Source organism: Anticarsia gemmatalis, chromosome 7, assembly GCF_050436995.1.
Source record: "Anticarsia gemmatalis isolate Benzon Research Colony breed Stoneville strain chromosome 7, ilAntGemm2 primary, whole genome shotgun sequence".
NCBI lineage: Eukaryota > Metazoa > Arthropoda > Insecta > Lepidoptera > Erebidae > Anticarsia > Anticarsia gemmatalis.
Window position 1 is genome coordinate 1,713,414 of NC_134751.1, and position 27,545 is coordinate 1,740,958.

At 34.8% G+C, this 27,545-nt stretch overlaps 5 protein-coding genes across 7 annotated transcripts in view; 1 reads left to right on the plus strand and 4 right to left on the minus strand.

Annotated features, from left to right (window-relative positions):
• The window catches only part of LOC142974256 (sensory neuron membrane protein 2-like), a 34,065-nt gene extending 26,489 nt beyond the window's left edge, over positions 1 to 7,576 (minus strand). Inside the window, exons 1-2 of one of the 3 annotated variants that reach the window (XM_076116454.1) lie at positions 7,439 to 7,576; positions 4,967 to 5,269 (exon numbers count right to left, since the gene is read on the minus strand). In XM_076116454.1, coding sequence (XP_075972569.1) covers positions 4,967 to 5,101 — 135 coding nt within the window. In that variant the 5' untranslated portion in view covers positions 5,102 to 5,269; positions 7,439 to 7,576. The remainder of the gene's footprint in view (positions 1 to 4,966; positions 5,270 to 7,438) is intronic. The other 2 variants (XM_076116453.1, XM_076116455.1) reach the window with 2 other exon arrangements.
• Positions 7,577 to 12,109: 4,533 nt separating this feature from the next.
• On the minus strand, positions 12,110 to 14,877 carry LOC142974113 (trypsin-2-like). The gene is made up of 5 exons (XM_076116266.1): positions 14,744 to 14,877; positions 14,026 to 14,236; positions 13,526 to 13,778; positions 13,098 to 13,244; positions 12,110 to 12,581 (listed from the first exon to the last, which is right to left on the minus strand). The coding sequence occupies exons 1-5, from the start codon at positions 14,790 to 14,792 to the stop codon at positions 12,429 to 12,431; spliced, it is 813 nt and encodes a 270-aa protein (XP_075972381.1). The 5' UTR covers positions 14,793 to 14,877; the 3' UTR covers positions 12,110 to 12,428.
• Positions 14,878 to 17,269: 2,392 nt separating this feature from the next.
• Positions 17,270 to 20,114, minus strand: LOC142974114 (trypsin-7-like). Its single transcript, XM_076116267.1, has 5 exons — positions 20,014 to 20,114; positions 19,203 to 19,413; positions 18,356 to 18,608; positions 17,894 to 18,040; positions 17,270 to 17,452 (listed from the first exon to the last, which is right to left on the minus strand). Exons 1-5 carry the CDS (start codon positions 20,054 to 20,056, stop codon positions 17,300 to 17,302), a joined length of 807 nt encoding a protein of 268 aa, XP_075972382.1. The 5' UTR covers positions 20,057 to 20,114; the 3' UTR covers positions 17,270 to 17,299.
• A 573-nt stretch (positions 20,115 to 20,687) lies between these two features.
• On the plus strand, positions 20,688 to 23,002 carry LOC142974258 (trypsin-3-like). The gene is made up of 5 exons (XM_076116456.1): positions 20,688 to 20,745; positions 21,018 to 21,219; positions 21,616 to 21,859; positions 22,172 to 22,309; positions 22,675 to 23,002. Exons 1-5 carry the CDS (start codon positions 20,694 to 20,696, stop codon positions 22,888 to 22,890), a joined length of 852 nt encoding a protein of 283 aa, XP_075972571.1. The 5' UTR covers positions 20,688 to 20,693; the 3' UTR covers positions 22,891 to 23,002.
• A 1,845-nt stretch (positions 23,003 to 24,847) lies between these two features.
• LOC142974260 (trypsin-1-like) lies at positions 24,848 to 27,395 on the minus strand. Its single transcript, XM_076116458.1, has 5 exons — positions 27,315 to 27,395; positions 26,687 to 26,897; positions 25,778 to 26,030; positions 25,317 to 25,463; positions 24,848 to 25,088 (listed from the first exon to the last, which is right to left on the minus strand). The coding sequence occupies exons 1-5, from the start codon at positions 27,361 to 27,363 to the stop codon at positions 24,936 to 24,938; spliced, it is 813 nt and encodes a 270-aa protein (XP_075972573.1). The 5' UTR covers positions 27,364 to 27,395; the 3' UTR covers positions 24,848 to 24,935.
• Positions 27,396 to 27,545: the final 150 nt, after the last annotated feature.

The following is a 27,545-nucleotide window of genomic DNA, read 5'->3' on the forward strand; positions in this document are numbered from 1 at the left end:
CAAGTGGCTAGTAGTGGCTTAAAGTTTCTCACTAGTTTTTGTAGCGGGCTCTATCTTTTGTACTTATAGTAAACAGTCTTCCTATTGTATTGCCTTTTTAAAATTTCACGGTCTTCGGAGGGGAATATCAAAAAATCCATAGTGCTCCTCTACAATTCCTAAGCAATCTTCATACCAAATTTCAACTTCTACGCTCAGTAGTTTCGGCTGTGCGTTGCCCATCAGTCAGTTAGTCACTCAGTAACTTCGCACTTCAACCCAAAGTTTGTTTGTTAATTTTAGCACACACGACTTTTAGCATACTTGTATTCGAATAAAAGCAAAAGTAGCAATATATTGTGACAATGACCCTTGTAACAAAAAAGCAGTGAGGACTAAAAAACCTTTACGATTGGATACGTCCTTCACATATTCGCGTGATTATTTTCTTATTAGTATAGCAATTAGACAAAAAATAAATCTGAATATTTAGGTATAACTTCAATAATATTTTGAAGCTCGGATTAATGTATTTTTAATTGGGGCATCATTTTGCCATTACAATGTTATTATTTTGCCTAGAAGAATCTTATAACGCAGAGGTAGCTAGTGTGACATTTGCGCCTAAATCTCGGCATCAATTCCCGGGCCGAGTCAATAAGTGTTTTAAGTAATAAATGAGTTTGACATTTTTTGTTATAAAACTCAACTTATCAGAGACTTTAAAAATGAAAGAAAGTAATGAATTCAAATAATTTTGAGGGAATCTTAGTATATAAGGCTCCATTACCCCTAAATAGTATTTTTTTCAGGCCGGGATATCGTTCCACCAGTTGTCGCGACGAAATGTTTGTACTAATGAATATTGATATTTTGAAATTAGCTTTAAACAACTTCTTAGTAGTTAAGTATATACGAGTATGTCATACTTAAGTCGTAAGGAAAAACACACAGCTAATTGTTTTTCTAGTATCTAATTGAATTCAATAATATTACTGCAATATCTAATCCGGTTGTCAATGTCGTATAATTGTCGTCGCTCATGCACATTTTGAGCTCACCGGTCGGTAAACAATATATAGGTTAAGCAACCCTTGGCGCAGTTAATCTGTAGATAGGTGACCGCATGGTGGTATTCGAACTGATCGTCTCTGTGCTTAGAATTCAATGCTATGCAAAATGAAAAGTCGGTTCCGGTTTTTGTCTATTAAAATAAGAATCGTTATTAAGTCATGTCATGTCATGTCATGGTACTTACCCCCGGTTTCTGAGGCACATTTAATTTTAGCGTTAGTTTAGCTATCCAAACAGTTTCTTTTATATGAGTTTAAGCGCTATTGAATAGATAAACTACCGCTAAATGTACCTCAGACACCAGACCAAAATGAAGTCTACAAACGAAAGTAGTCTACTACTGTGACTTTAAGTCAAGTTTACAAGTCGCTGACATGATATCTTTAAAGTAGCCGGCTGTAAGCCGCTGACACGTGTCGGCGAGAGTGTGTTAACTCTATTGTATAGCAATATAATATTTGCTTAAATATTGTACTTATTCAATAGCAGTACGATCTTGCAATTTAAAATATTTTTATATTACTTTTTTATAATATTTTTATAAGTATGAATCAAAGGCATGTAGATATTAAAAACAGCGCATTTTGCTATTCATAATTTTGTTTAATACAAAAAGGAGTATATTGCTACATAGTGTGTGTAGTCTGTAACCTTTTCATGTCTGAAACCACTGAATTGATTTTAATGAGATTTTTAGTCACAGGAGTTGAAGACCCACGACTAGACCGTAGGCTAATAATCTATACTAATATTATAAAGCTGAGGAGTTTGTTTGTTTGTTTGAACGAGCTAATCTCAGGAACTACTGGTCCGATCTGAAAAATTATTTCAATGTTAGATAGCCCATTTATTGAGAAAGGCTATAGGCTATATACCATCATGCTACAAGTAATAAGAGCCGGGTACCACTAAAAAATGTTACAAAAACGGGGAAAATTTTGACCCATTCTCTCTTATGTGACGCAAGCGAAGTTGCGCGGGTCAGCTAGTAAATGATATTTTCAGCAAAAACCACAATCGAAAAGCAAAAACAATCCGGGTAAGAAATTTTATCAAAATTCGTTTACCAGTTTAAGCTTTATTTACTAACAAACATTCATCCAAACATCCGAACTTTTGCAGATATAATTTAAGTACAATAACTGACCACAGTCAAAGTCAATTACTATTCAATCAGCGATTAATACTTTAAATACTAAAGCCTTAAGATCGAGGAAAATATTGAACAAATACGAATAGAATAAGGGCACAGACTGCTAAGGCAATGAATGCTGAGTTCAAGATCACTAGACCACTTATCTATAGGTATCATTTAATTCGCTCAGTTTATGGTTAGCAGTTCTTCGTATTTTGTTTGCGTTATAATTTGTAGTGTACGAGTTGTTGCCCGTGGATCTGCTCGTGGAAATGAGTATGCTGACTTTCTTGGGATGTACAACAGACTAATCCTAATAACAACTAATCTCTGCCTACCCCAATGGGAAGAATTGTTTTATGTTCATAATATGTACATACATATATGTATATTATATGTACATACAAGCGTACATATATGTATATGTATGTACGCTTGTATGTACACCTAATACCATGTTAAATTTCACCAAATTTTCAGCTATATTTATATGAATGAGAAACCGAAAAATACTGCCGGTGTGGTCCGGGTTCGTATTCCGAGTTGGAAAGTAATATCTATTGCATGTGCAAATTTCTATTTGAAATGTCCGTTGTTCAGCCATTAATGGCTTGACGGATATATAATTGGGTCTTCCCAAATAATCAGAATTACCTTCAAGTAAACAATTATTTAAATTGTTAACGAGTAATTTAATGAACTAATGTGATTAAATGAACGAGATGCCATTAAAAACGTTTGACAAAGACATGTTGTGCAGAGATTTGAATTAATTATGACGTCAATAAGATCTAATAATATTACCATTTGAACTATACCTATAAGTATAATTAATAGTTTGTTATCCATACTAAGATTATAAATGCGAATGTACCTTTTTTTTCTCTTTAGATAAAACCTCCCGCAATAAGAATTGCTCTTGTGTCGCGGGGACTTTTACAGACTTACAAACAACGGACACAAAGTATAAACAGAGCCGAAACAATTAATGATGGTTCGCACAAATAAGAGTTCTGCGTCGAAATCAAACCCACGACCTCCCGATGCAATGGTAGCGGTGTGGTGACCTAAACCACTGCGCCACGGAGACAGTCAAATGTTAGTTTGCTTGTAACTAAAAAATCTTTTCGGATCGGCTAAAAAAATATTTACTAATATAAATACTTATCTCTTATCATTGTATCTTTTTTATAATATTACGTTTTATCTCCATGTGGGTAAGCGGAGACCGGAACATACTACGATGCCTGATAACTTATTTTGATTTATATGTTTACTAGCTTCGGCTCAAGACTACGTCCGCGTGAAAAGGTTTCCCGTAGTAAAAAATATCCTATGTGTGAATCTAGGGTAATTTCAGTTCAATCAGTTGAAAATTTAAGAAGAAATATATAAATTTTCATCCCCTATTTTATCTCTTTAGGGGTGGGTAGAGTTGATCAAATCCTTTCTTACCGGATGCCAACGTCATAATATCTACCTGCATGTCAAATTTCAGCCCGATCCATCCAGTGGTTTGGGCTATGCGTTGATAGATCACCATGTCTGTCTGTCACCTTTCAGTTTTATATATTTAGATTTAGTCAAACATATCTTAAATTGATAGGAGAATCGCGAAACGTTTTTATCTCAAACGGAAACGCGAGAAGTGTTTCAAAATAAATGTCTTAGTATTTCTTAATAACAAAATACTTCTAGTTCAACACTTGTGTTTGTCTGTTTCTTCATGTCCTACATAATGTGATAAGTATACATGCATAGTACCTACAAATAACCGATGTTTTTCCAATTGATTTTGGTTTTAATTAAATCAATTGAAACGAACTAAAACTAGTACTAAAACTATAATATAATATCAAGCCTGTTATTCCCGACAGTTTAGACGTGTATGAAATATACCCATGTTTCGCCATTAACAATGTTCGTCCCATGTTATGTACGAAATAAGTAAATTGCCATTTACCTATCTCTCTCAATCTTAATCTAATATAAATTACGAAAAAAAACGAATAGTTCTTTGCCCGACCCGAAAATCGAATGCGAATCGAACTTCATGATCAGCAGTTGATTACACTCCCGACCGCGCCACAGAGGTATAAACGAAATAAGTTGGGAAAATACGCTCCTGCCGGCTGTAAAGTAAATAGGACGAAAGAATTTCCTTTGGGTTAAGATGAGTGCAAAATACCTAGATGTATTTTGATAAATATTTGTGAAATTATCGACATGTCAACGATAAAACAAGCCGTAATCATTATTTTGTTTGTTCAAGTTGCTAAATAAAAATATAATCTACTGGTACAGTAGCTTAGTTGATTTTAGATATGATCTAACAGGTTTAGCCCAGGATAATGTCACATATTTTTGTGCAGTAGATGTAGTCTGACAACCTAGTAGAGAGCCTTAGCATGTACAATTTATCTTCATTATCATGATTATTTCTGAGTATAGTTACAAAATAAAGTAGCCGTATTGTTTATAAGTCACTGATGTATTTAATTTGAATTAAGTTTACCCCCGCCTGACATGAACCTTGCAAACAAGGCCCTTTCCTAAGTTTTTGGACTAAACGTACATATTTATAACATCTTTGTGCTTAGCCATAACACTTAAAATTTAGTATCTAGGATAATTCAGGATGAATATGAAAAATTTACTTATTCATACTTTGAAACAGTTAAGATACTCACCTCAAATCCAATCCAAATAAAAAGAAATAATAATTAAAAAATACCACAACCAAAAACACACTACAAAGTAAAAAAAAACGAAACTCACTTTCTGTATTTGTTTATTAACAACTTTCTGGAAACCCCACGACGCCAACACTATTGCCAGGATCAAAAAACCAATGGATGCCGCGAAAAATATTTTCGAATGTTTCCCCAACATTGTGAACACTTGAGTCTTCATCCGATTTTTCAAATAAAATAAATTAAAATTTCGAATCAACGAGACATGAGTCCGTCTTCGTTAAGATCTCAACTATTATTGTGTAAGGATTGTTTCTTACACACAGTTTTCCTGTTATTTTTTTTAAAAAGATAAGCTGAACTGTTGCTGCCTTTGCCGATAAAGAAACTGGTTTGTGCATAAATGGGTTAATAACATTTCGTTCGCAGGTTCATACTGCGGTCTAATGTCAAATTTAATAAGATATTATTGAAAAATTAAACAAAAAATATGTCAATATGTTAACTTGTTTTTCACTCATTGTTGGGTTTTCTTAAGTTTTTGTCTTAAGTATTGTTTTATTGTGACTAATGTTTTACCGATATTTACTTTTAGATTCTTTGTTTAATCTGTTGTTTAGTTTTTGTTTGAATAAGTTATTTTTACACTTGATACCTCTAATTAATTCTAAACGATTTTGTAATTGGTTTATATTCCCGGATTTATATATTTCATTTAAGTATTTTTGAAAACAGGTATAATTTCAATTAAACTTTTTTGCTTCGCGTCGTCTAAGCAATTTATCGCTGGACTTCAAATAAACCTAGGAATAATTAAGATAAAACATTTTACTACTTAAACGGGCAGGTTTTAACCAACGTTTTACGATCATATTGTTATGGAAGTATTATAGACTTTTTCTACGAACCCATTGTAGTTCGAAGAATAGAATTGCTAGACGATATTCTAACTCTAACATACATAGTTGTAAAAATATAAATGTAGTTGTATTTACTACTGACCCGGTAAACTTCGTACCACCTAGCAGTCGATTCTGTATTTTTTTATTGTATAGTCTAGCCCAGGCCTAAGCCCTCCCTCATTACGGGAGGAGACCCTTGCCCAGCAGTAGGACAGTAATGGGTTAAATTTATTATTTTTAATTTATTTATATAGTCTAGCCCAGCAAAACATTTATATATTGATTTAATTAAAAAAATTACTGTTTGAAGTGCGATTTCCGACAACGTTATCGATAGGTTTACTTTTGCAATTTCTACTACAATGCTAAGGACATCATCGGACCTAATATTTACAATCAAAGAATACTTATAAAGACTGACTCAAATTCATGGCTTCTTAATCTCTTACATAATCTCTTCCTTCATAAACGACATTGGTAAGGACAAAAGTATAATTGAATGATAGCCACAAAAAGTCATACAATAAAATGAGCATTTGAATAGACAATTTCTCACGCTACACATTGTATGGTAAATTGCATTTAATTATACATATGTACTTACGTCTTAGATATTACGTGGTTTTATTATGGCTAGTAATTGTAGGATAAGGAGTTTTATTTTCAGTGAATTAAATGTTTTAAATATAGATGAGAATAGATGTTAGTTAACAAAAGCCGCTTAGTCAGATTTAATCACAGACTTAGAATTTGGTTTTCTGCTGAAACTCAAGTTCAAGTGGCACTCAAACCTTTCCCGTTCAATAATATTAGTATATTGAAGAATGATAAAATAAACATAAATTATGTTATAATGGCAGAAAGAGACTGAGAATTAGGCTTGAACCTTTAAATTAAAACGATATTCAGTTTTCGATTTCGGTCTATTTATCCTTCTTCTAGTACCTACTTATTACTCTAAACTAAGTTTTAATTAGTAAGAAAACCCCAATTTTTAATTTTTTGGTTCATAGATTTCTGGTTCAAAATAAACAACAGTAATATGGTTTTTAAGACTGAAGTTTAAGAACCGGTTCAATAAAATATATAATAGTTTTATTGTTTGATACTTCAAAAATAAATGTTCTATTGTCTTACTTATTACTATTATTTCAGAAACTTGCTCACAAATTGTCAATCGCGAAATAAAGAGGCCAGGAAAAACTTAACGATTTTTTTTAGTTAAAAATATGGCTAAAGATACATAATATTTTTTATTGCATATTTAAAATTGGTTTACAAAAAGTATTTAAATTAACAAAGGTATTGTTTTTCCATTTTCCCATAATATTATTTTGCTTCCTACCTTTATAATATAAAGGTTTAAAATATATTTTTGGATTTTTTTTCTCTCACGTATTAAATGCTAATATACATAATAATATATCATTTTAGTAAATTATTCGATTCTTTTAGTTCATTTTTTTTACCAATTTTTCTAACGTTTCTTTCAAAACCAAATCCAAAATATTTTCGCAAATTAGAATTGTAAATATTAAAATTGTATGCACTTGATTTCTTTATCGTTCAAAGGCAAAAAACACAGTCATAATTTTTCTTCAAATAATTTTCTTCGACAATTTTTTTTCTTAGATTATTTTAGCATAGATTTTTACTTGATCTTCCCAGTTCACAACACTATACAGGTATCAGAGAACTAACGAACACTAGACACATGGACGCGCGGACAGTCAATGGTAATGTACCATGGTCACGCCATTGTCACACATAATTGCACACCACTAAGTATTAACTTTATTAGATACTAAATTGCGCCCGCGGTTTCCTTGTGTTTTTAATTCAATGTAACAGACATATGAGACGACTTTTATAATGTGTTTAGGTTTTAAAACAATAAGATATGTATAACTGCCTCTGCGGTTGGTAGTGTATCTGACTGACAATCACAAGGTTCCGGGTTCGATTCCCAGGTCAGACAAGGTCTTGGTGGTATTTTGCTAATTTATATTAGATTATTCTTAATTATAATTCGGAGTTTGTTAACGTACCCGGTATATGGCAATAGGCTCGCCTCTTAAGACTTAGGACTTAGGACTAACGTTGTTGATCTGTCTTGGGACTTACATTTTTAACGGCGAAACAAGGGTGTATTTCAAACACCTCTGCCAACCACTTCGGGTATACATGCGTGATATTATGTATGTAAATAATCTCTATACATATGTACTGAGTGACATTTGATCTACGAGTCTACGTGAGAGTGCACTCAGGTCAAGTGCATCAATTAACAATCGTTTAGCAGATTGGTAGTGTTACCATATTAAAAAACAAAATCTTGGTTTCATTCGCAATTTATAAAAATTGGTTAAAACTGTGGAAACTCATACTAATATAGAAAATGCGAAAGTCTGTTTATTTGTTAACCCTTTTACGGCTAATCCGACCGTTCCCGGGATTAAACGTAGGCTACACAGTATTTTTTAACAAATACCTATGCGGCTAAATTACATTATGAACCTTAAAACAATGAAGACCCTTAGCGAGATTCTCTTCAGTCGGTTTTATCCGAAATGTCAAACTATCAAAGATCGAAAGTTTGACATTTCGTATGTACTGCAAAAATGGTTCGGTGCCCGCTGGCGGCGCTGATTAGATTTTTACACAATATTTTTCTGTCTGTAGCCGGTTGTCCATAGTCGATAGTGATAGATTTAGTTCTATAGTATATTATAATAACACACAGACAAACGGATAGCGTCAATTTTACGATAATATCACATACGATTATTATAGTTTACGTACGTAATGGATATTAGCGAGATAATTCGAGTCATTTACCATTATATCCTGCGGTCAAAATGTTCCGTGTCGTGTAATGGAGACTATCTGGATCAAATCTAGATGGCGCTAGGGAGGTCATTGGTATATCTGATAAAACATTTGACATTTGTTTTGGTTTAATAGGATAGAAACTGATATGTTTAGTCAATGGGTGTAAACATTATTTTTATTACAATTAATATAGCTTATTGGTATAATTTGTACGAGAATCGAATCGAAATCAAACAAGGCAATTAATGTTATGTATGCAGGTTTTATTTCTTAACAAATACATTTTGTAAAACGAGATGGAATCGATCCTCATTTAGTACTTTAACAAGTCTCGATCTTTAAAACGATTCGACTTGGTACTAAATGTATGCGTGTACTTAAGTTAGTAAAGGTAACATAAGGTTTGCTTCAGGTAGTTTGTTGTTAGTTAGTCAATTACAAGATAGACGAACCATCGTTGGCCACACTCTGAAATATACATTTTTACCACTGTGACTCTATCATAGGTAATCCAGTAATGCCCGGTTTCTGAGGCATATTTAGCGGTATTGAATAGATAAACTTCCGCTAAATGTACCTCAGAAACCGGAGGTTCAAGGAACAAGTTGCAATTACTTCTAAACAAACCCTAACCTAAACTAGCCGGTTACAGTTTGCGTCCTTAATTAACACGTCCATTCATCGTTTTGGTTAACATTAGCTATTCTTCTTTGGCACAAAATTTTGTTTTCAACATTAGAGCTATGTGTCTTGACGACCTTCTTGACCATTACGCCTAATGTACAACACTTGTGAAATTGTTGGCCTTACGTTACATGAATTGTTTTGTGGTCATCCTTCAGATTTTAAGTTGCTTAGTTTTTAAAAACTCTTACAACTAGATTTGAATTCAAATATCCTTTGATTCATAAACTCTTTATGGGTATTTAAAATCGTTATAATATTTTTAATCGACTTCTAGAAGACTGCTGAAGCATGGAGGGTAATTGTCGGATTTAGTTCGATTACGATACATTTGCTAGAAAAGTGTGTTTAAGGAAATTGTACCTACTCATAGTCATAACATTATGGCTTTTTCCTTAAAATTATGGAAGTTTTTTAGCATTAAAGCCCTTCTCCCATTACGATACGCCCGCGCGACTCTAGTCTCGGAGACTAGTCGCCACGAAGTATCTCACATACATTTGTATGGAGACTACCAGTATCGTAATGTGAGAGTCTCCATACAAATGTATGTGAGATAAGGGAATAGGCTTAAGAATGGTTGTATTAGTATTCTACCCAGAAACGTTTGTCAACTAGACCCACTCCTAAAGATCTTTTCAAACAAGCGCATCTTCGTAAATTTAAAACCCTACAAAACAACCAGAGAAACATTTTAAAGCAAGCTAAAAAACCACACATGCAAAATATTAGTACACAAACAGAATCATTCGGATCATTAAAGTGTAGGTAAAATTTACAAAAATAACAAAATTGCCCAATCAGCCACGGATCAAATGACATAGAGATTACTTCCTCTACGTTTGTTTTATCACAAAAAATGTAATATTTGGACAACATATTATTTGTATGTTTGTTACTAATGAGATGTTTGGTTCAGCTCAAAGCACTTCTGACTTTCTGTTGTCATTTGATTTCTTAGTAGTTACTATTTGGTACCTGGATGTGTGAACGTATGCACAAATTGTTACTTGAACCAACATTACAGATGGCTCTTATTAGGTACAGAGTTACTGATTCTAAAGAAAATATTGGTCTGTATTGTGTTGCGATAGTTTTTCATAGGGTTTTACTTAAACCCTAAATAGAAACATCTATTATGAGAAAATTGATAATGGAAACAAAATAGATGCGTGTAACAAGCAAATCATGGTAAAAATGCATGGTTTATCCTCGTATAATAAGATCTAAGTCATACTTATTGCAACGAAAAATCTGTATCCAAACATCTTATAATATCTTCTTCTTCTATTCGTATCTAAGTAAGTATGTAATTAAGAAGCAATTCTACGACAATGTGTATAACTTAACACATTTATAGTGTAAACGAGCGTGTCAATTTAAATGCAGCTCTAGCTAATCGATAGTTCAACGCGCAGTTAGTAATTAAACAGTACGTTTACTGTTGATCATTGATAGGAAAATATCGTGTATTTATTTACTGTCGCGTGGTTAAAATGTTATAAGTATACCATCGTTTCCTATAACAATCAAAAAGAGTGTCAACGGGCTTAAGGTTTTAAATGAAATAGGGAAATATTAAAGCCAATCAGTTCAATCGAGTGAAAAATGCATTATATATTTTTGTTTGTTTTTCTTTCATGTAGATGGAAAACGCAATGTCAGAATAAAAACTGCACTTCTCCTCAAATAAGCCTCTAAAATATTTACCAAACCAATACATAATATATTTGTATACAATAAATATTATAATTTACAAGTAGTGTATTATCATTCGATAAACGTTACCATGTAAGTAAATAAGGGAAATAAAACATTTTCAAATCGCTCAATGTTGTAGTAGATACCTACATATCCGTGGATCAAAACGCCTACTATAAAACTCATAGCAATCAAACAATAATCCATACTACATGTTTAAAAGGGTAATCTGAATAGCGTGTTAATAAAATTATAAAACAGTTCGTGTATTATTGTTATAAACTCTAGAGGATAAAACTATTTCTATGTATGTTCTAGATTAACATCGTAATTGTTTGAAAGCAATGTCAATTAGCTTTTGATTGTAATGTCAAGGTAATGCTTGAATGTTTCATAATGGTGGTTTAATTTTGATTTTTCATCCCTCGGGGAAGTGATTGATTTGATAGTTTCTATTTTTGAGGTAATTTGGACATTATTTCAAATACATTATGTTTAAGATATTATTTTAAAAGCCGTACGGGTATAATTACAGGTTATATTATTGATCCTATTAGGTTATTAAATGCAGGACCACTTTGTAGAAGCATAGATACAAAAAACATAAAGAACTTGACATAACATTGATAATTTTATTCTTCTTACACCACAAAGGTAATTAAAAAGAGTAGTATTTTCGCAGGTTAGAAAAGGTAAGTTATCTAAAAGAGTATTTCGAAATGCGACTATAAGTATTTATTGGGCGCATTACCAGGCCTTCTAATTCTTCTGAAAGGACCAAAGTGACCTTTTCAGGTTACAAAAGCTAGGCTCTTATATAAACTGTCTAACCTACTCAATCCATCGGTGTTTAAGTACTTGATAAAACAACTGAATGTTCTAATAACACGTATAATGGGGTAATGAATGGTTATAATAGATTACATAACGTAAAGAAAACATGTACGTCTGAAGGTCGATGACGATGCTAAAACATCACACACGTAACTTTGTCACCGTGCACTTGATTCTATGATGTTGTGACTATTTGTGAGTATAAGAAGATTTTTTTGTTTGACGGCCTCCGTGGCGCAGCATGTTTATCAATAACGGTTGTTAAACAGTGTCTTCACAAGTAGTCTCCAGCCTATCGTTATCACAAAACGTGACCTTATATCGCATTAATAAAAAAACATATAGATTGCATCCCAATATTTCAAATTTAAATAATTTATTGCTTACTAAGATATAGGTAGGTATATACAAAAGGATCTTATATTAGTCTAGTGACAAACTTAGTAGCATTTTTCAGGCATTGCAATTGTTACAAGGCAGGGTAAGGTAAGTTATTTTTTTGTCTTAATCTTAGCTTTTATATAATATACACATTATTCTTTTTCTTCATACATAATACTGCGACATCAAACGGTCTGTTTAATTGAGGCACTGTTACAAGCCGGTGTGCTTCGTGATGAAATCTCTAACAGAAGGAGCAGATATGAAGGTATAAGCGCCAGGCGCATTCGGTAACGCACAGTCTAACCCAAAGGTAATGATGCCGAATACCTCACCATTCTGAACGGCGGGGCCCCCGGAGTCCCCCTGGGAATTAAAAAAAACAAGAATATTTTATTGTCATAAAATCTGTTACAATATCCATACATTGTTCCGACATCGACTCCTGCTAGCCGAAGCTGCGTTACAGATTCCAGTGTCTTCACCCTCAGGGTGCGTTCCCATTATGTCGTGACGACAGATAATCGTGTAGTTTTAAGTGTCGTGGCTAATAAATTTTAAGTGTCGTGGCTAATAAATTAATCGTTACGACATAGTTGGAACGCGCCCTTATATAAGAACAAGTCATTTTTTGGACATAAAACAAAAACTAAAGCAAAGACATTATATATATACATACATAGTAAGTATATTTGTAGTAGTAAGTATCTGAAGATGTAAAGCTCGATGTGTGAATAAAAAAAACAAAATATCCTGACTTTTGATCAGCAATTGGCAGCCGTTTATGTTACTAGCAGGCCGAATATGATCCAAATGATAACTTAATTAATATGATTAATCTTAATATATTTTGTGCAGAACATTTCTTTAAAATTTACTCACGTGACACGCGTCTTTGCCACCTTCATCAAAACCTGCGCAGAACATATTCTCGTTCACGAAAGCATATATATCCCCAAGATCTTTACACTTCTCACGATTCATCACCGGGACTTTCACGGCCCTCAAAACATCAGACGAAAGGCCCTCCTGTAACCATCGATATTGTATTATAGTATTATCCATCTTACTAATCTACGTCGTGTAATTTCTCATTAGTATGACTAACATTGTTTTATCAATATCAATTAATTTTGAAAATGAATATGAGTGCAACAATAATGTTTTGAATAACTAATTAAAGCTTTATACGACGCCGACGTTTTTCCAGCATTGGTAGAGTAATGGTAAAAAAAATTACACTCCTCAAAATGTTTCTCATACAGCATGAAATATGTACACAAAAAAAACAGAAATTGCAAAGAATTTACCAATTCGAGGCTGCCCCAACCGCTCACATCAACGAACGAGCCGTCTTTCAAGATTGCTCCTTTAGCCGGTAACTTCACGGGTTTTACGGTGTGACTGAACTTTATGAGTTCAACAGTTTTCAAAATCCCTATGTCATGGTCATATGTATATGCGTTATATTTTGGATGAACTATGATTTCAGCTACGAATATTGAGGTTCCATTCATTCCATAACTGTTACCAATTCTTAGCTCAAGTCTTTTTGGATCAAGACTGAAATTATAACAAAGTATTAATAAGATTGACCTTAATTCTAAAATAAGAGGTTGTACTGAATTTGGACAAACGATTTTCATATAGTGTTATAGTTGTTTTGAAAGAATATTTTATAGTTCGAGCTTCAAGTTGCAGTAGAATAACTGTTTAGTGGGTTTCTGGATTTTTTTTCGACAAGTATTTCCCAGTCTGGAATTATTTTACTTTGTACAAATTTTGTATTATTATAGAAACGAATACGTACTCTTTAGAACAGTGAGCAGCTGTTATAACATGATTTTGGCTGACGATAAATCCTCCACAAACGGGTGTGAAAGGCGGAAACACAAAACCGTAGAGGACCATATATGGATATTGTTCTATTGAAACCTCTTCTCCCCCTATTATAGTGTCTTTATATGGTAGTGGGTCATGTACCTTCCTCACGTTTAATCTTGATACATCGAAAGATGCAACTGCAAAGAAGACATGGTAATGTATCAAAAGAGCAAGTGACATATCGAATTGTAAACAACTTTTGTCGACTTTTAAAAAACAATATAATTTTTTCTTTTGGCAAAGTATAATCAATCAGCTTAGTCTTTCTTCCAACTACGTCGAGAGTCGGCTTCCACTCTCGCCAGATGCAGACGAGTATCAGTATTTTACATGGAGCTGCTGCTTATTGGACCTCTACAACCCAGTTACCAGAGTTCTAACACGATTAATACCTAGGACTGGTTGCCAGATTTTCTAGCTTCTGACTACTGGTTCCGACAGTCAAAGATCTTTGAAAATGACAGTCGCGGCCCGCATATTTATGTGCCTTCCGAAACGTGGAGGAACTCAGTATGTGATATATGATAATGAGATCGATCAGCGCGGCTGTTGACTTAGACACGAGGTTCTCATAGTAGGAAAGTAATGAGTTAAATTAACTTATTATTATTTATACAAAGTTTTAAATGTTAATTATGACTCACCTGCACCTATTAAGGCGCTAAGAAAAAGCAGATTTATTGTAGAACCCATGCTGGATACAGAAAATATATATACACTGAGTAATCAAGATAGTTTTTTGTTTTATATACTCAAAACAATATAAACATATTTAAAATACACATGAACTTGCATACTTGACACAAGTAGATAAAAAGAAAAATTTTCAAATATTAAATAGTAACAATAGTACAAATATATTTTAAGAAGGTATGCGAAGAATCAATAAATAAAGATAATGTTCGACTGAACAATCCATACTTCCATACTATCCATACTAATATTATAAATGCGAAAGTAACTCTGTCTGTCTGTTACTTAATCACGCCTAAACTACTGAACCAATTTGCATGAAATTTGGTATGGAGATATTTTGATACCCGAGAAAGGACATAGGCTACTTCTTACCCCGGGAAAATGACGCATTCTCATGTGAAAATTCAGGTGGCGGACGAAGTCGCGGATAATAGCTAGTGTATGATAAACGTGTTTCTATGTGTCCTCTGTAGCGCGGTCGGCAGTATATGTAAATACTGCGTTGAGGTTCTGGAGCAAAGGAGACACGGCGATGATCCGTTTCCGAATTGATACGTGTGCCACGATCTAAATCAACTTCAAAGAGGTCGTTTTACAATGACAATGGCTTCAAGTAGTTAATTTTACTTTCAAAAATGAAAAAAAGTTTGAAAATGATGAATCTTCAAACTTTTATAACTCGCTTCAAAGCGATCTTATAGGTTTTGTGCTATACTAACTATTGCTTCAAATGGCTAGCTCTATCGATATATAGCATTTCTTTTTGTTGGCCGACACTTTAAAAAGGTCCAAAATGGATGCTTTGTTAATGATTTCTCAGTTATTGCCTAGAGTTACGATGTTGTCCTTGCCGTGTAGTTGAAGCCGTCCCTCTTACGCCTGACCTGTCTGGGTAAGTTGTTTATCTATAGGCTATGGGTGTGTTGGTTATCTATAGGCTATGAGAATAGAGATCGTACCTGTGTATTGTGCACACATTTGAATACTTTACACAAAGCCCAGTACAGTTGACTGGAGTTTAATAATAGTGGTTGTCGAATATCGGCTAGGAGGAGGATATTATTACTGTTTTTTTGGTAGTTAAAAGTAAATATTCTTCCAAAAAATGCTGTCTATCTTACTTATCAAAAATATGTGCTCTATGCATACTTATTTGTTAGGTGTTGGGTTTATCAAAGACATTTGGAAACACGCATACTGTTCGCCTCGTACCATTAGCGCGATTGTCATCGTTTGGAACTATCGAATATCAAGAGTTTAAAATTTAAAATGTACAATCTATTGTGCTCTCTAGGCGTTCTGTTTTTCATAGAAAAAATCTCTGGTCGATTGTCGATAGCCAATAAAGGGAGAGAACCGATATTTTTTTGAAAAAGCTGATTTTTTGTTTAACTGACATCTACTGGCGTTTTCCAGGGCCAGCAATCAGACCCCTTCTTACCTTTATATTAAAAAACAACATTAAAGACATTTAGACTGCCTCCATGGCACAGTAGTTAAGGTATTCGCCACCAACAGTCTGAGAATCGATTAAGTTCGTGGGTTCGATTACCACCCTACCTTTTCTCCGATACTGGTTATAATTTGTGTTCATTATGTGTGTGTTTATAAAAACACCCGCGACAAAAGTGCAATTCTTCGTACAAACTTTAGTGTCGGTGTAACCTGTAAAGAAAATGATGCAGAGTATACAAAAATTTATAAAGAGCATGAATACGTCTGATTGATTTCTGATGATTTTAAGAGATTACCAGTATACTGTCTATCAATACCAACTACTTATAATGTTCAATACTGTAACTAAATCTGTTGAATATCTGAAGTCTGAAAAAACTGAAACACACTTACTTTCCTGCGCAAGCAGCTGTATCTTAGAGTATTTTTTAAGGTAGTACGGTAGTGTTGGTAGTAACTTCTTGCATCAATGATTTGTATTTGTAATAGAAATTTTGTAAAAATAATTTGGCGGTTATGGTAGAGCGGTGAAAATAATTTCTTGCTATATAGCTGTTCATTGGCCCTACCTTACTAGCGTTATAATCATTAAATGTATTCTTGGCAATCATAAATGTCAGTATTAGACCTAAATTGATAAGTGATTCGGTGTAATTTGATTCAGCAGAGATATAACAGGCTTAGAATTCAGTCACCCGACGACTTATGCCGCAGTCGATAGTCTATAAGCTACGAGATCTTCATTCTGACCGCGCACAGTACTGTTAAATATACACTAGTCGATATAGGTGCATCGTGCATGCACAAATTGTCTATATAGTCGTTGGATTCTTGCATAATATATATTTTATCACTCAAATAGGTACAGTGAAATTAAAATCAGCATGAATGGATGAAACAAATGGTAATCCAGCCAGAAGTCTTAAGATGGGAAATAAGGACACAATTAAACTAAGAAAAGACAGATTTCATTATAATTTTTAATGTTCAATACACATTGTGTTGACAAAGTCTGTTGAATTACAACTTTATTTTAATACTTAAGATATTTATAAGCCGGTGTGCTTTTTGATGAAATCTCTAATAGAAGGGGCAGATATGAAAGCATAAACGCCAGGTGACTTAGGTAGCGCGCAGCCTCTTCCAAAGGAAACGATGCCAACTACTTTACCATTCTGAACAACAGGGCCTCCTGAGTCACCCTGAAAATTAAATGATATGAATTAAAACGATGTTTATTTGCTCGATACGTTGTGAATATTTTTGTGACAAGTAGTAGGGAACTAGCTTATTACTATATACGGTGTAAAGAGCAACGTTGAATCTTTCAACTAATTATTTAGTAACGATTCTATCTATCTATCTAATCAGCCCGTATCCACCCACTGTTGAGTATAGGCCTCCCCCTCAGCACGCCACTTTATACGGTCCTCCGCTTGTCTCATCCATTTCGGCCCTACACATTTAACAATGTCGTCCGACCATCTAGTTGCAGGCCTTCCTTGAGACCTTCGCCCATTCCAGTATTAATTAATTTATTATTATTATATATTAATTAGTATTAGTAGTAACGATTACCTTTTAATAATTTTTTTGTGGTTTTATGTGTTACATGTGCGTTAATTTCTTGAAAATATACTCACTGTACACGAATCTTTACCACCTTCATCATAACCTGCGCAGAACATATTCTCGTTGACCGTATCATACGGTTCGCCAAGTTTTTTACACTCCTCACGATTTGTCACCGGCACCTTCACGGCCCTCAAAACAGCAGACCCAGAACCACCCTATAACGATCAATACAGGAATATATTTATAAGACAACATTTTTTTAAATCTCCGTCTCAGTGTTCTTCTTACATAGCTTGAAATCACTCACAACTCACACTAGGTGGAAAATTGACGTGATGGGCTCGAGGCCTCACCCCTCTCTCAATTCTGAAGGAGACCCTTGCTCGGCAATGGCAGAGTAATGGTATAAAAAAATAAATTTAAGTCCACTTTTTCAGTGTCTTAGATAAAATTTGCACTCCACAAGGTGGTTTCTCACACAGCTTGAAATATGTACGCTTAAAAATAGGCAGAAATCACAAACAATTTACCCATTCGACGCTGCCCCAACCGCTAACATCAACAATAGAGCCGACTTCCAAGTCCACTCCTCTAGGAGGCAACGCAACAGGTTTTACTGTGCCACTGAACTTTATGGGTTCAACAGTTTTCAAAATAGCTACGTCATTGTCTGTGGTGTCTGGGTCATAATTTGGATGATTTATAACTTCCGATACAAATATTGACGTTCCATTAATACCGTAACTGTTACCAACTCTAAGCTCAACTTTCATTGAATCAGCACTGAAATTAGAACAAAGTATTGATAAAATAAACTTCGAATCAAGTACGGAAACATTGGATTTGAACAAGCTGTAATGTTCATATATTTCATGTTGTGATTGTTCTAGTATAGATATGATTGAAAATCATATCATTTTTTTAGAATACTTCATCGTCGGAGCCTCAAAGGCAACGCGTCAAAATAGTTGTTAAATCGTTCGGTGTGGAGGTTTCTCCCTGCACCTGTTCAGCAGTTTAGGACATCCAAGGAACGCTGCTGGGTTTCTAGTGACGCACTCTCGACCCTCTAATTCTAAATCATATTTCTTTATGTAACAATATTAGCCGAGTGGTATAAGTTGACACCTCCCACGCAAGTGGTCGCAGGTTCGAAAACGAGGCAACACACCAATGACTTTTCGAGGAACAGAGGTAAGTGGTAGTACTTTTCGGCTGGCCATATTTGACCCAGGTACCTTACTATTTATTATTTTGATTTAATTGACTCTTTTTTTCTGAGGTAGCTACGTAAAACGTTTCACTATTTCAAAGTATTTTCTTCTAGTAGTTTAGTCAACAATATTAAACATTATCAGAAATAATATATTATATTACAGAAAAGTACAGTGAGCTGCCGTTAAAACGTAATTTTCGCTGATGATAAATGCTCCACAGCCTCGCATGAATGGCGGAACCACATAACCAAATAAGGCCATATATGGATATTGTTCTATTGACACCTCCTCTCCACCTACTATAGTGTCTTCGTATGATATCGGGTCATGAACCTTTTCCACGTTTAGTCTGGATACATCAAAAGATGCAACTGCAAATAAAATACATATAATATTACTTATCAAAACAGTTTCACACTGACAGTATAGATGTTGTTTAAAAGGATGTAGGTTAATAAAAAATAATTACAGTTGTAGCGTGGTTCCTACAGCTGGAAATATCGACTATCAAGAATTTTACGTTTGAGAGGTACTGCAAAAACAGTTCTAAAGGAACCCGCTAGTGGCACTGATCAGTAGCTCGATTCACAACTACTATTGACTACCGACAACCGACCTGTCATCGAGAAATTTTGTATGAAAATCTGATCAGCGCCTCTGACGGGTGTCTTAGAAAACATTTTGGCAGTACATTCTAAATGTCAAAATTTCGATAGCTAGTCGGTTGTCGGTAGTCGATAGTGGTAGAGAATCGAGGTACAGGTTTCTACGTAAAATTTTTTGGACAGCTAGCCAATTGTCGACAGCTGACACAAGTAGCGAAATGCCCCCCTGGTTCTATTGATGTAGAAAACTATAGTTATGAAACTTTGGACACCTCGGTTCTCCAGAACATGCAAATCGCACTTCGCAATTATGAGGGAGGGCTGATAGTGAGACAATAATGGAATAAATTGCTAATTTTGACTTACCTGCACCTATTAAGATAGTAAGAAAATACAGATTTAAAAACATTTTAAAACATTTTTTTAGAACCCATGTTACACGCTGAAAAGACACCTTCACTGAGTGAATATGACAATGTTCCGGTTTATATACTCAAAACTATATCAACTTATTCAAAATACACGCAAACTTACATATTTTACACATAACTGTAGATAACAAAAATATTTTCAGATATAAAATTGTAATAACAGTAGAAATATCTAAGAAGGTATGTGAAGAATTAAGAGATAAAGGTAATGTTCAATTGAACAATATTTGAAAATCATGTTTTGGTAATACGCTCGCACACTACTACATGGGACTACTGTAAATGGCGTGGGCGTATTTCATACACCTATAAAAAATCTTCATTTCATGGTATTATCTACGCATCTTATCTCCTTCAAAATAATTTGGAACTGGGGCTTAATTTTGTCAGAACACGGTACAAACTTTTGACAATATCAACAAAAACCTAACCTGAAAATACCTGCAGCCTTTTAATATCTAATAAATGCTAAAACCTGAATCGTAATTTACTAATGGCTTCCCAATGTATTTGAAATATGCAGACACACGTGTATATTATTTTTGTCATATTCGTTTAAAGTATATAAAGAGCAGCATTATTACTTTTCCCTCATTGCTACTAATTCATTTCACTATGTTGCTTACCTTGAATTATCACTTTTTGGTCTGCATTTTAGTGGGTTCAGGTAAAAATTATATTTTTTATTGTTTTATATTTTTGTTTGCTGGGTCATAAATCCTGCATGCTGCATGTTGATCTTCTCGCTCTAACTTCTTCTCCTTTGCTATTTCAAATGTTTGAGAGCATAGTGAATTTTGTTTTGTTATGTTCCCCAATGGTACTAACTTGTAGTGTTTTAGTTTTTTCGATACTTGGTAGGCAAAGCTAGGTAAATTTAGTTTCTTTTCTTTCTGTAATAAACATACTATCACTTAATATTGACTTTTACACTTGCAGTTGCATCCTTCGATGTAACAAGACTAAATGCGGAGATCAATCATGAAGCACTGTCAAATGAAGATGGACAAGACACCATCGTTGGTGGTCATGAAGTTTCCATAGAACAATATCCTCATCAAGTTTATTTCCCGAAAATGTTCTGTGGCGGATTTATCGTCAGCAAAGATTACGTTATCACAGCTGCTCACTGCACTGATGGGTACGAACATTAAATAAATAAAGTCACTGTGCTGCTTAAGCTCAAAATCAAAATCAAATTATTTATTCATTTAGGTCAAGTGGTGACACTTATGATAGTCAATGATAAAAGTTTCTGCCCTACTTTTTGTCTTCGGTTAGTTCCTACATTAGATGACAGCGACAATGTTGTCGTCGATACACAAATGCCGCACCCTGAACCGCTGTCATCGAAGTTAAGGGGAAACGAGATCAGCAGCGCGATTCTCTACAGTCGGTACTGTTGAGTTTTACATTTAAAATGTGCTGCCAATTTTTTCCTATAAAGCCCGCTAGACGCGCTGATCAATCGTAGGTGTTGACTCTCCTTCTTTGGTAACTACTGACTGTACATAATATTTTGTGACTTATATTTCAGTTATGAACCAAAAGACTTACGGTTCATAGTTGGTAGCACCGTGCGTGGACAAGGCACCGTAATACAAGCAGCTGAAGTAATAAACCATCCAAATTTTAACCTTGATTACGACGTGGCTATTGTGAAGGCAGCGCAACCATTAGTGTTCAGTAAGTCTGTACAACCGGTGAAGTTGCCGCCTAGAGGAAGACCGATGAAGGAAGGCTCGATTGTCAGCGTGAGCGGTTGGGGTGACGTTGAAGAGGTGATTTTTTTTTTATATTAGTAAAACCATTGAAACACACTTTGCACAATACATGTCGCCATTCCTGCACTGTTAAGGGTCGGTTCACATCAGTCGGAAGATGCGTCGGGCGTAATTTAATTAGTATAGGCTTCGCACTGACCCATCTTCGGTTGAGTGTGAACGGTCGAATGTTTTTTTATTATTCGATATTACGCGACGTATGTTCCGTTGGATATAAACCGATAATTTTCACGGCAGTCATATCATTACAGTGGTGGCCCAAGATTTTATGAAAGAGGTTCAGTTTTCTTTCAATATTTCATATTCCAGGAGGGTTCAGCGTCAATTATTCTTCGCGCCGTGCATGTTCCAGTTACTAACTTCAATAAGTGTAAAGCAGCTTACCACGAACTCACTAAGAATATGTGGTGCGCAGGTTTGGAAAAAGGAGGTAAAGATGCGTGTCAGGTACGTTATGGCATCATTTCCTTTTTATGAATTTATTAGTTAACTAGTTTTTGCCCGCGACTTCGTCCACGTGGTTTGTGATTAAGGATAGAATTTTCATACATCATCCTTTCATACCCTTATTTGTAAAATTGATCAAAATCCTTTCTTCGTCATAACATGCAACAGCATGTCAAATTTCGGCTCGATCCGTCCAGTCCCCATCACTATGTCAGTCAGTTAGGCACCTTTGAGTTATATTTATTTAAATATTTGTCTTAGGAGCACCCAGGAGGTAAAATTTCTACCACTGCCAATAAATTTTTGAAACTTGCCGATAATCGGCTAGCAAAAACTTTGCTCGTAATGATTTGGTTGGTTTTCAGGGTGACTCCGGCGGTGCGGCTGTTCAAGATGGTATGGCAGTTGGCATAGTTTCTTTTGGTAGAGGTTGCGCGAGGCCAAACATTCCTGGTGTGTATGCCAACGTAGCCTCTCCTTCTATAAGAGATTTTATCACAAAGCAACACAGAATTGGTTCAAAAATAAATACTGCAATTGTACTCTGCGTTTTTTTAAACATCAATAAACTACATTTATAAGTATATCTACTTATAAATGTAGTTTATTGCCAAGTGGACGTGACATAAGATCAGATTAGTTAATCCGTGTTTTACTTTTCTCAATAATAGGTAGTTTTAAACTTGATTGAGAAAAGACCAAATCTGTATTATTCGACCTTACACAGCGTCTGCTAATAAGGTGGTTAATGTTTAAATAAATGTATGTTTACTGTTATTAATTAATTCAAATAACAATTACCCAGTAAGGCCGGATTAAGAAAGGTGCCATGCAGGCCAAATGTTATTTAGTCTTCCGTCGAAAACTGTGAAAATACTTTTAGCCATGACGGTTTTCCTTAATCATAAAGATGATGAAGGGAAATTCAAATGGTTATCGTCATATCTATTACACGAACAGAATTGAATGTTATTAGTTGCCTGGGTTTTTAACCCGTAAACATTTGCTTGGGAAGCCACCGCTTATACCTGACAAAAATAATTACTTTAGAAAACGAAACTAACTAGACGGCGGATGGATTCCATGGCGCAGTGATTTAAATGGGCTCGCTTTGCTTCTGCGTCGAGATATTGTAGGTTCGATTTCCCCACAGGACAAATCTTTGCGCGACCGCCAAAATAGTTCGATACAACTAATCTATATTTATAATATAAAGCTGAAGAACTTGTTTGATTTGTGAACACGGTAATTACGGGAAGTACTGGTTTGAATTAAATAAATATTGAACCCGAGGCAACACACCAATGACTTTTGGAAGTTATGTGTGTATTTGAAATAATTATGACTTGCTCTAACGACGAAGGAAAACATCGTGATGAAACCTTGCATGCCTAATGTTTGTTTAATACAATTATTGAGGCCATGCAAAGTCCCTAACCCGCACCTGGCCAGCGTGGTGGAGTCAAGGCCTAACCCTCCCTAGTTTGGGAGGAGACCCTTGCCCTGCAGTCAGACAGTAACGGGTTAAAAAGGCCTCTGTGGCGCACTGGTTAATGTGATCGCCACTAACTATCAGTGAATCAGGAGGTCGTGAGTTTACCATATTATTATGTGATTATATACACGAAACAAATATCTGTGTAAACTACAAAAAGTTTTCCGGGTCTGATTGTACCTTGTGTGCATTAGTGCATTACATGTGTGTTTATGAAATGATTCGCAACACAAGCGCAATTCTATATGCTGAAGTCGTCTTTAAAAATAAAAAGTGAAAGAGTACTTCTGATTGTTTTGTGAAGATTTTAATAGCTACTTATTATTCTATACCAGTGGGTCCAAACCAGTGGTCCGTCAAGTCAAAATATGGTCCGCGAATGATTTAAATTTTTTAAGTTTTCAGGATTATTTTATTAGTTTATTATTCATATACTTACATTGTGGTCCCGGACTTAGAAAAGGTTGGGAACCTATGCTCTATATTGTCTGTCCTAATATCTCAATTCGTTATAAACTGAAATACACTTATTGTTTTGCGCACGCAGCTGTATGCAGTAACTTATTAAATGATAATACGGCAGTGTCGGTAGCAGCTCCTTACAACATCATTCCTTTGTATTCCTTAAACAATTTACTTATAGTTAAAAATGATTTAAATATGAGAGGACATTCTTAGCGTCTCTTTTTATTGGCCCTTACTTTCTAACTTTACTTTATTTTTTTCAGTATTTAACCTGAATTAATCAATGATTTGGTTTGTTTTGATTTTGCGGAGGTTACTAAGCTAAGAATTTGACGACAGCCACCTGTCGATCTATTCAGTGGAAGGTTGTCCGTATGCTAGAAATACCTCAATTAGACCATGCACGGTATTGGCAAATATACCACGAACTGATATTGTATATGCCGCAACTCTCTACTAAGTTGTTGAACTCACTTTCAGTTTAATGTAAAACGGCCAGATTTGATAAAGTATATGGTAACCCAGCCAGAAATCTTAATATGGGAAATAGGGACACAATTAAGCTAAGAAAATACAGATTTCATTATAATTTTTAATGTTCAATACACATTGTGTTGACCGGACAAAGTCTGTTGAATTACGACTTTATTTTAATACTCAAGATATTTATAAGCCGGTGTGCTTTTTGATGAAATCTCTAATAGAAGGGGCAGATATGAAAGCATAAACGCCAGGTGACTTAGGTAGCGCGCAGCCTCTTCCAAAGGAAACGATGCCAACTACTTTACCATTCTGAACAACAGGGCCTCCTGAGTCACCCTGAAAATAAAATGATATGAATTATACCGATGCTTATTTGCTCGATCCGTTGTGAATATTTTATGAAATGTAGTAGGGAACTAGCTTATTACTACATACGGTGTAAACAGCAACGTTGAATATTTTAACTAATAATTTAGTAACTACTATTACCTTTTAACTATTTTTTTGTCTTTTTATGTGTTTTTTGTTATTACATGTGCGTTAATTTCTTGAAAATATACTCACTTTACACGAATCTTTACCACCTTCTTCATAACCTGCGCAGAACATATTCTCGTTGACGGTATCATACGGTTTGCCAAGCTTTTTACACTCCTCACGGTTTGTCACCGGTACCTTCACGGCCCTCAAAACAGCAGACCCAGAACGACCCTATAACGATCAATACAGGAATATATTTATAAGACAACATTTTTTTTAATCTCCGTCTCAGTTTTCTTCTTACACAGCTTGAAATCACTCACAACTCACACTACGTGGAAAATTGACGTGATGGGCTCGAGGCCTGACCCCTCTCTCAATTCTGAAGGGGACTCTTGCTCGGCATAGGCAGAGTAATGGTATAAAAAAATAAATTTAAGTCCCCTTTTTCAGTGTCTTAGACAAAATTTGCACTCCGCAAGATTGTTTCTCACACAGCTTGAAATATGTACGCTAAAAATAGGTAGAAATCACAAACAATTTACCCATTCGACGCTGCCCCAACCGCTCACATCAACCATAGAGCCGACTTCCAAGTCCACTCCTCTAGGAGGCAACTCAACAGGTTTAACTGTGTCGCTGAACTTTATGGGTTCAACAGTTTTCAAAATAGCGACGTCATTGTTAACAGTTTTGGGGTCATAATTTGGATGATTTATTACTTCCGATACAAACACTGACGTTCCATTAATACCGTAACTGTTACCAACTCTAAGCTCAACTTTCATTTTATCAGCACTGAAATTAGAACAAAGTATTAATAAAATAAACTTCGAATCAAGTACGGAAACATTGGATTTGAACAAGCTGTAATGTTCATATATTTCATGTTGCGATTGTTCTAGTATAGATATGATTAAAAATCATATCATCATATATAGAATACTTCATCGTCCGAGCCTCAAGTGCAACGCGTCAAAATCGTTGTTAAATCGTTCGGTGTGGAGGCTCCTCCCTGCACCTGTTCAGCAGTTTAGTACATCCAAGGAACGCTGCTAGGTTTCTATTGACGCACTCTCGACCCTCTAATTCTAAATCATATTTCTTTATGGCACAATATAAGGTATCTGGGTTAATTATCGCCAGTTGAAAAATTTGGCCACATACCAATTTATTCCAAGCACGAAATATTTTAACGTAACCATTAATTGTCGCTAGTGTCGTTTGTATCCGAACTACGTACCCGTCAACTCTTCCAGGGACGGTTGAAGTGAAACATGCATGAGGTTGGTAATAGAGGTAAGTGACCATATTTGACCCAGGTACCTTACTATTCATTATTTTGATTTAATTGACATTTTTTTTTCTGAGGTAGCTACGTAAAACGTTTCACTATTTCAAAGTATTTTCTTCTAGTAGTTTAGTCTACAATATTAAGAAAAGATTTATATTACAGAAAAGTACAGTGAGCTGCAGTTAAAGCGTAATTTTCGCTGATGATAAATGCTCCACAGAATTCCGTGAAAGGCGGAACCACATAACCATATAAGGCCATGTATGGATACTGTTCTATTGACACCTCCTCTCCACCTATAATAGTGTCTTCGTATGGTATCGGGTCATGAACCTTTTCCACGTTTAGTCTGGATACATCAAAAGATGCAACTGTAAATAAAATACATATAATATTACTTATCAAAACAGTTTCATACTGACAGTATAGATGTTGTTTAAAAGGGTGTATCAGGTTATTATAAATAATTACAGTTGTAGCGTGGTTCCTACAGCTGGGAATATCGACTATCAAGAAATTTACGTTTGACAGATACTGCAAAAATAGTTCTTAAGGCACCCGCTAGTGGCGCTGATCAGGTTTCTACATAAAAACTTTTGGACAGCTAGCCAATTGTCGATAGCCGATGCACAAGTAGCGAATTGCCCCCAAGGTTCTATTGATGCAGAAAACTATAGTTATGAAACTTTGGACACTTGAAAGCTCGTACTCGAGAACATGCAAATTGGCAAACTATTAGGGGGCCGATAGTGGGACAATAATGGAATAAATTGCTAATTTTGACTTACCTGCACCTATTAAGATGGTAAGAAAATACAGATTTATTGTAGAACCCATGTTACAAGCTGAACAGACACCTTCACTGAGTGAATATGACAATGTTCCGGTTTATATACTCAAAACAATATCAACTTATCCAAAATACACGCAAACTTACATATTTTACACATAACTGTAGATAACAAAAATATTTTCAGATATAAAATTACCAGTAATTAACAGTAGAAATATCTAAGAAG

Bases quoted from the DNA above. Each gene is read 5' to 3' on its own strand.
- LOC142974113 (XM_076116266.1), bottom strand. From the start codon at position 14,792: ATGGGTTCTACAATAAATCTGCTTTTTCTTAGCGCCTTAATAGGTGCA. The intron at 14,237-14,743 runs GTGAGTCATAAT...TCTTCTTTGCAG, and splicing joins TAGCGCCTTAATAGGTGCAG to TTGCATCTTTCGATGTATCA. The intron at 13,245-13,525 runs GTAAATTCTTTG...CGATGGTTACAG, and splicing joins GTTGGGGCAGCCTCGAATTG to GAGGGCCTTTCGTCTGATGT.
- LOC142974114 (XM_076116267.1), bottom strand. From the start codon at position 20,056: ATGTTTTTAAATCTGTATTTTCTTACTATCTTAATAGGTGCAG. The intron at 18,609-19,202 runs GTAATATAATAT...TTCTAATTTCAG, and splicing joins GCAGCTCACTGTACTTTTCT to TGCTGATTCAATGAAAGTTG. The intron at 18,041-18,355 runs GTAAATTGTTTG...TGATCGTTATAG, and splicing joins GTTGGGGCAGCGTCGAATGG to GGTGGTTCTGGGTCTGCTGT.
- LOC142974258 (XM_076116456.1), top strand. From the start codon at position 20,694: ATGTTGCTTACCTTGAATTATCACTTTTTGGTCTGCATTTTAGTGGGT. The intron at 20,746-21,017 runs GTAAAAATTATA...TTACACTTGCAG, and splicing joins CTGCATTTTAGTGGGTTCAG to TTGCATCCTTCGATGTAACA. The intron at 22,310-22,674 runs GTACGTTATGGC...GTTGGTTTTCAG, and splicing joins GAGGTAAAGATGCGTGTCAG to GGTGACTCCGGCGGTGCGGC.
- LOC142974260 (XM_076116458.1), bottom strand. From the start codon at position 27,363: ATGGGTTCTACAATAAATCTGTATTTTCTTACCATCTTAATAGGTGCA. The intron at 25,464-25,777 runs GTAAATTGTTTG...TGATCGTTATAG, and splicing joins GTTGGGGCAGCGTCGAATGG to GGTCGTTCTGGGTCTGCTGT. The intron at 25,089-25,316 runs GTGAGTATATTT...TTTTATTTTCAG, and splicing joins GTGGTAAAGATTCGTGTAAA to GGTGACTCAGGAGGCCCTGT.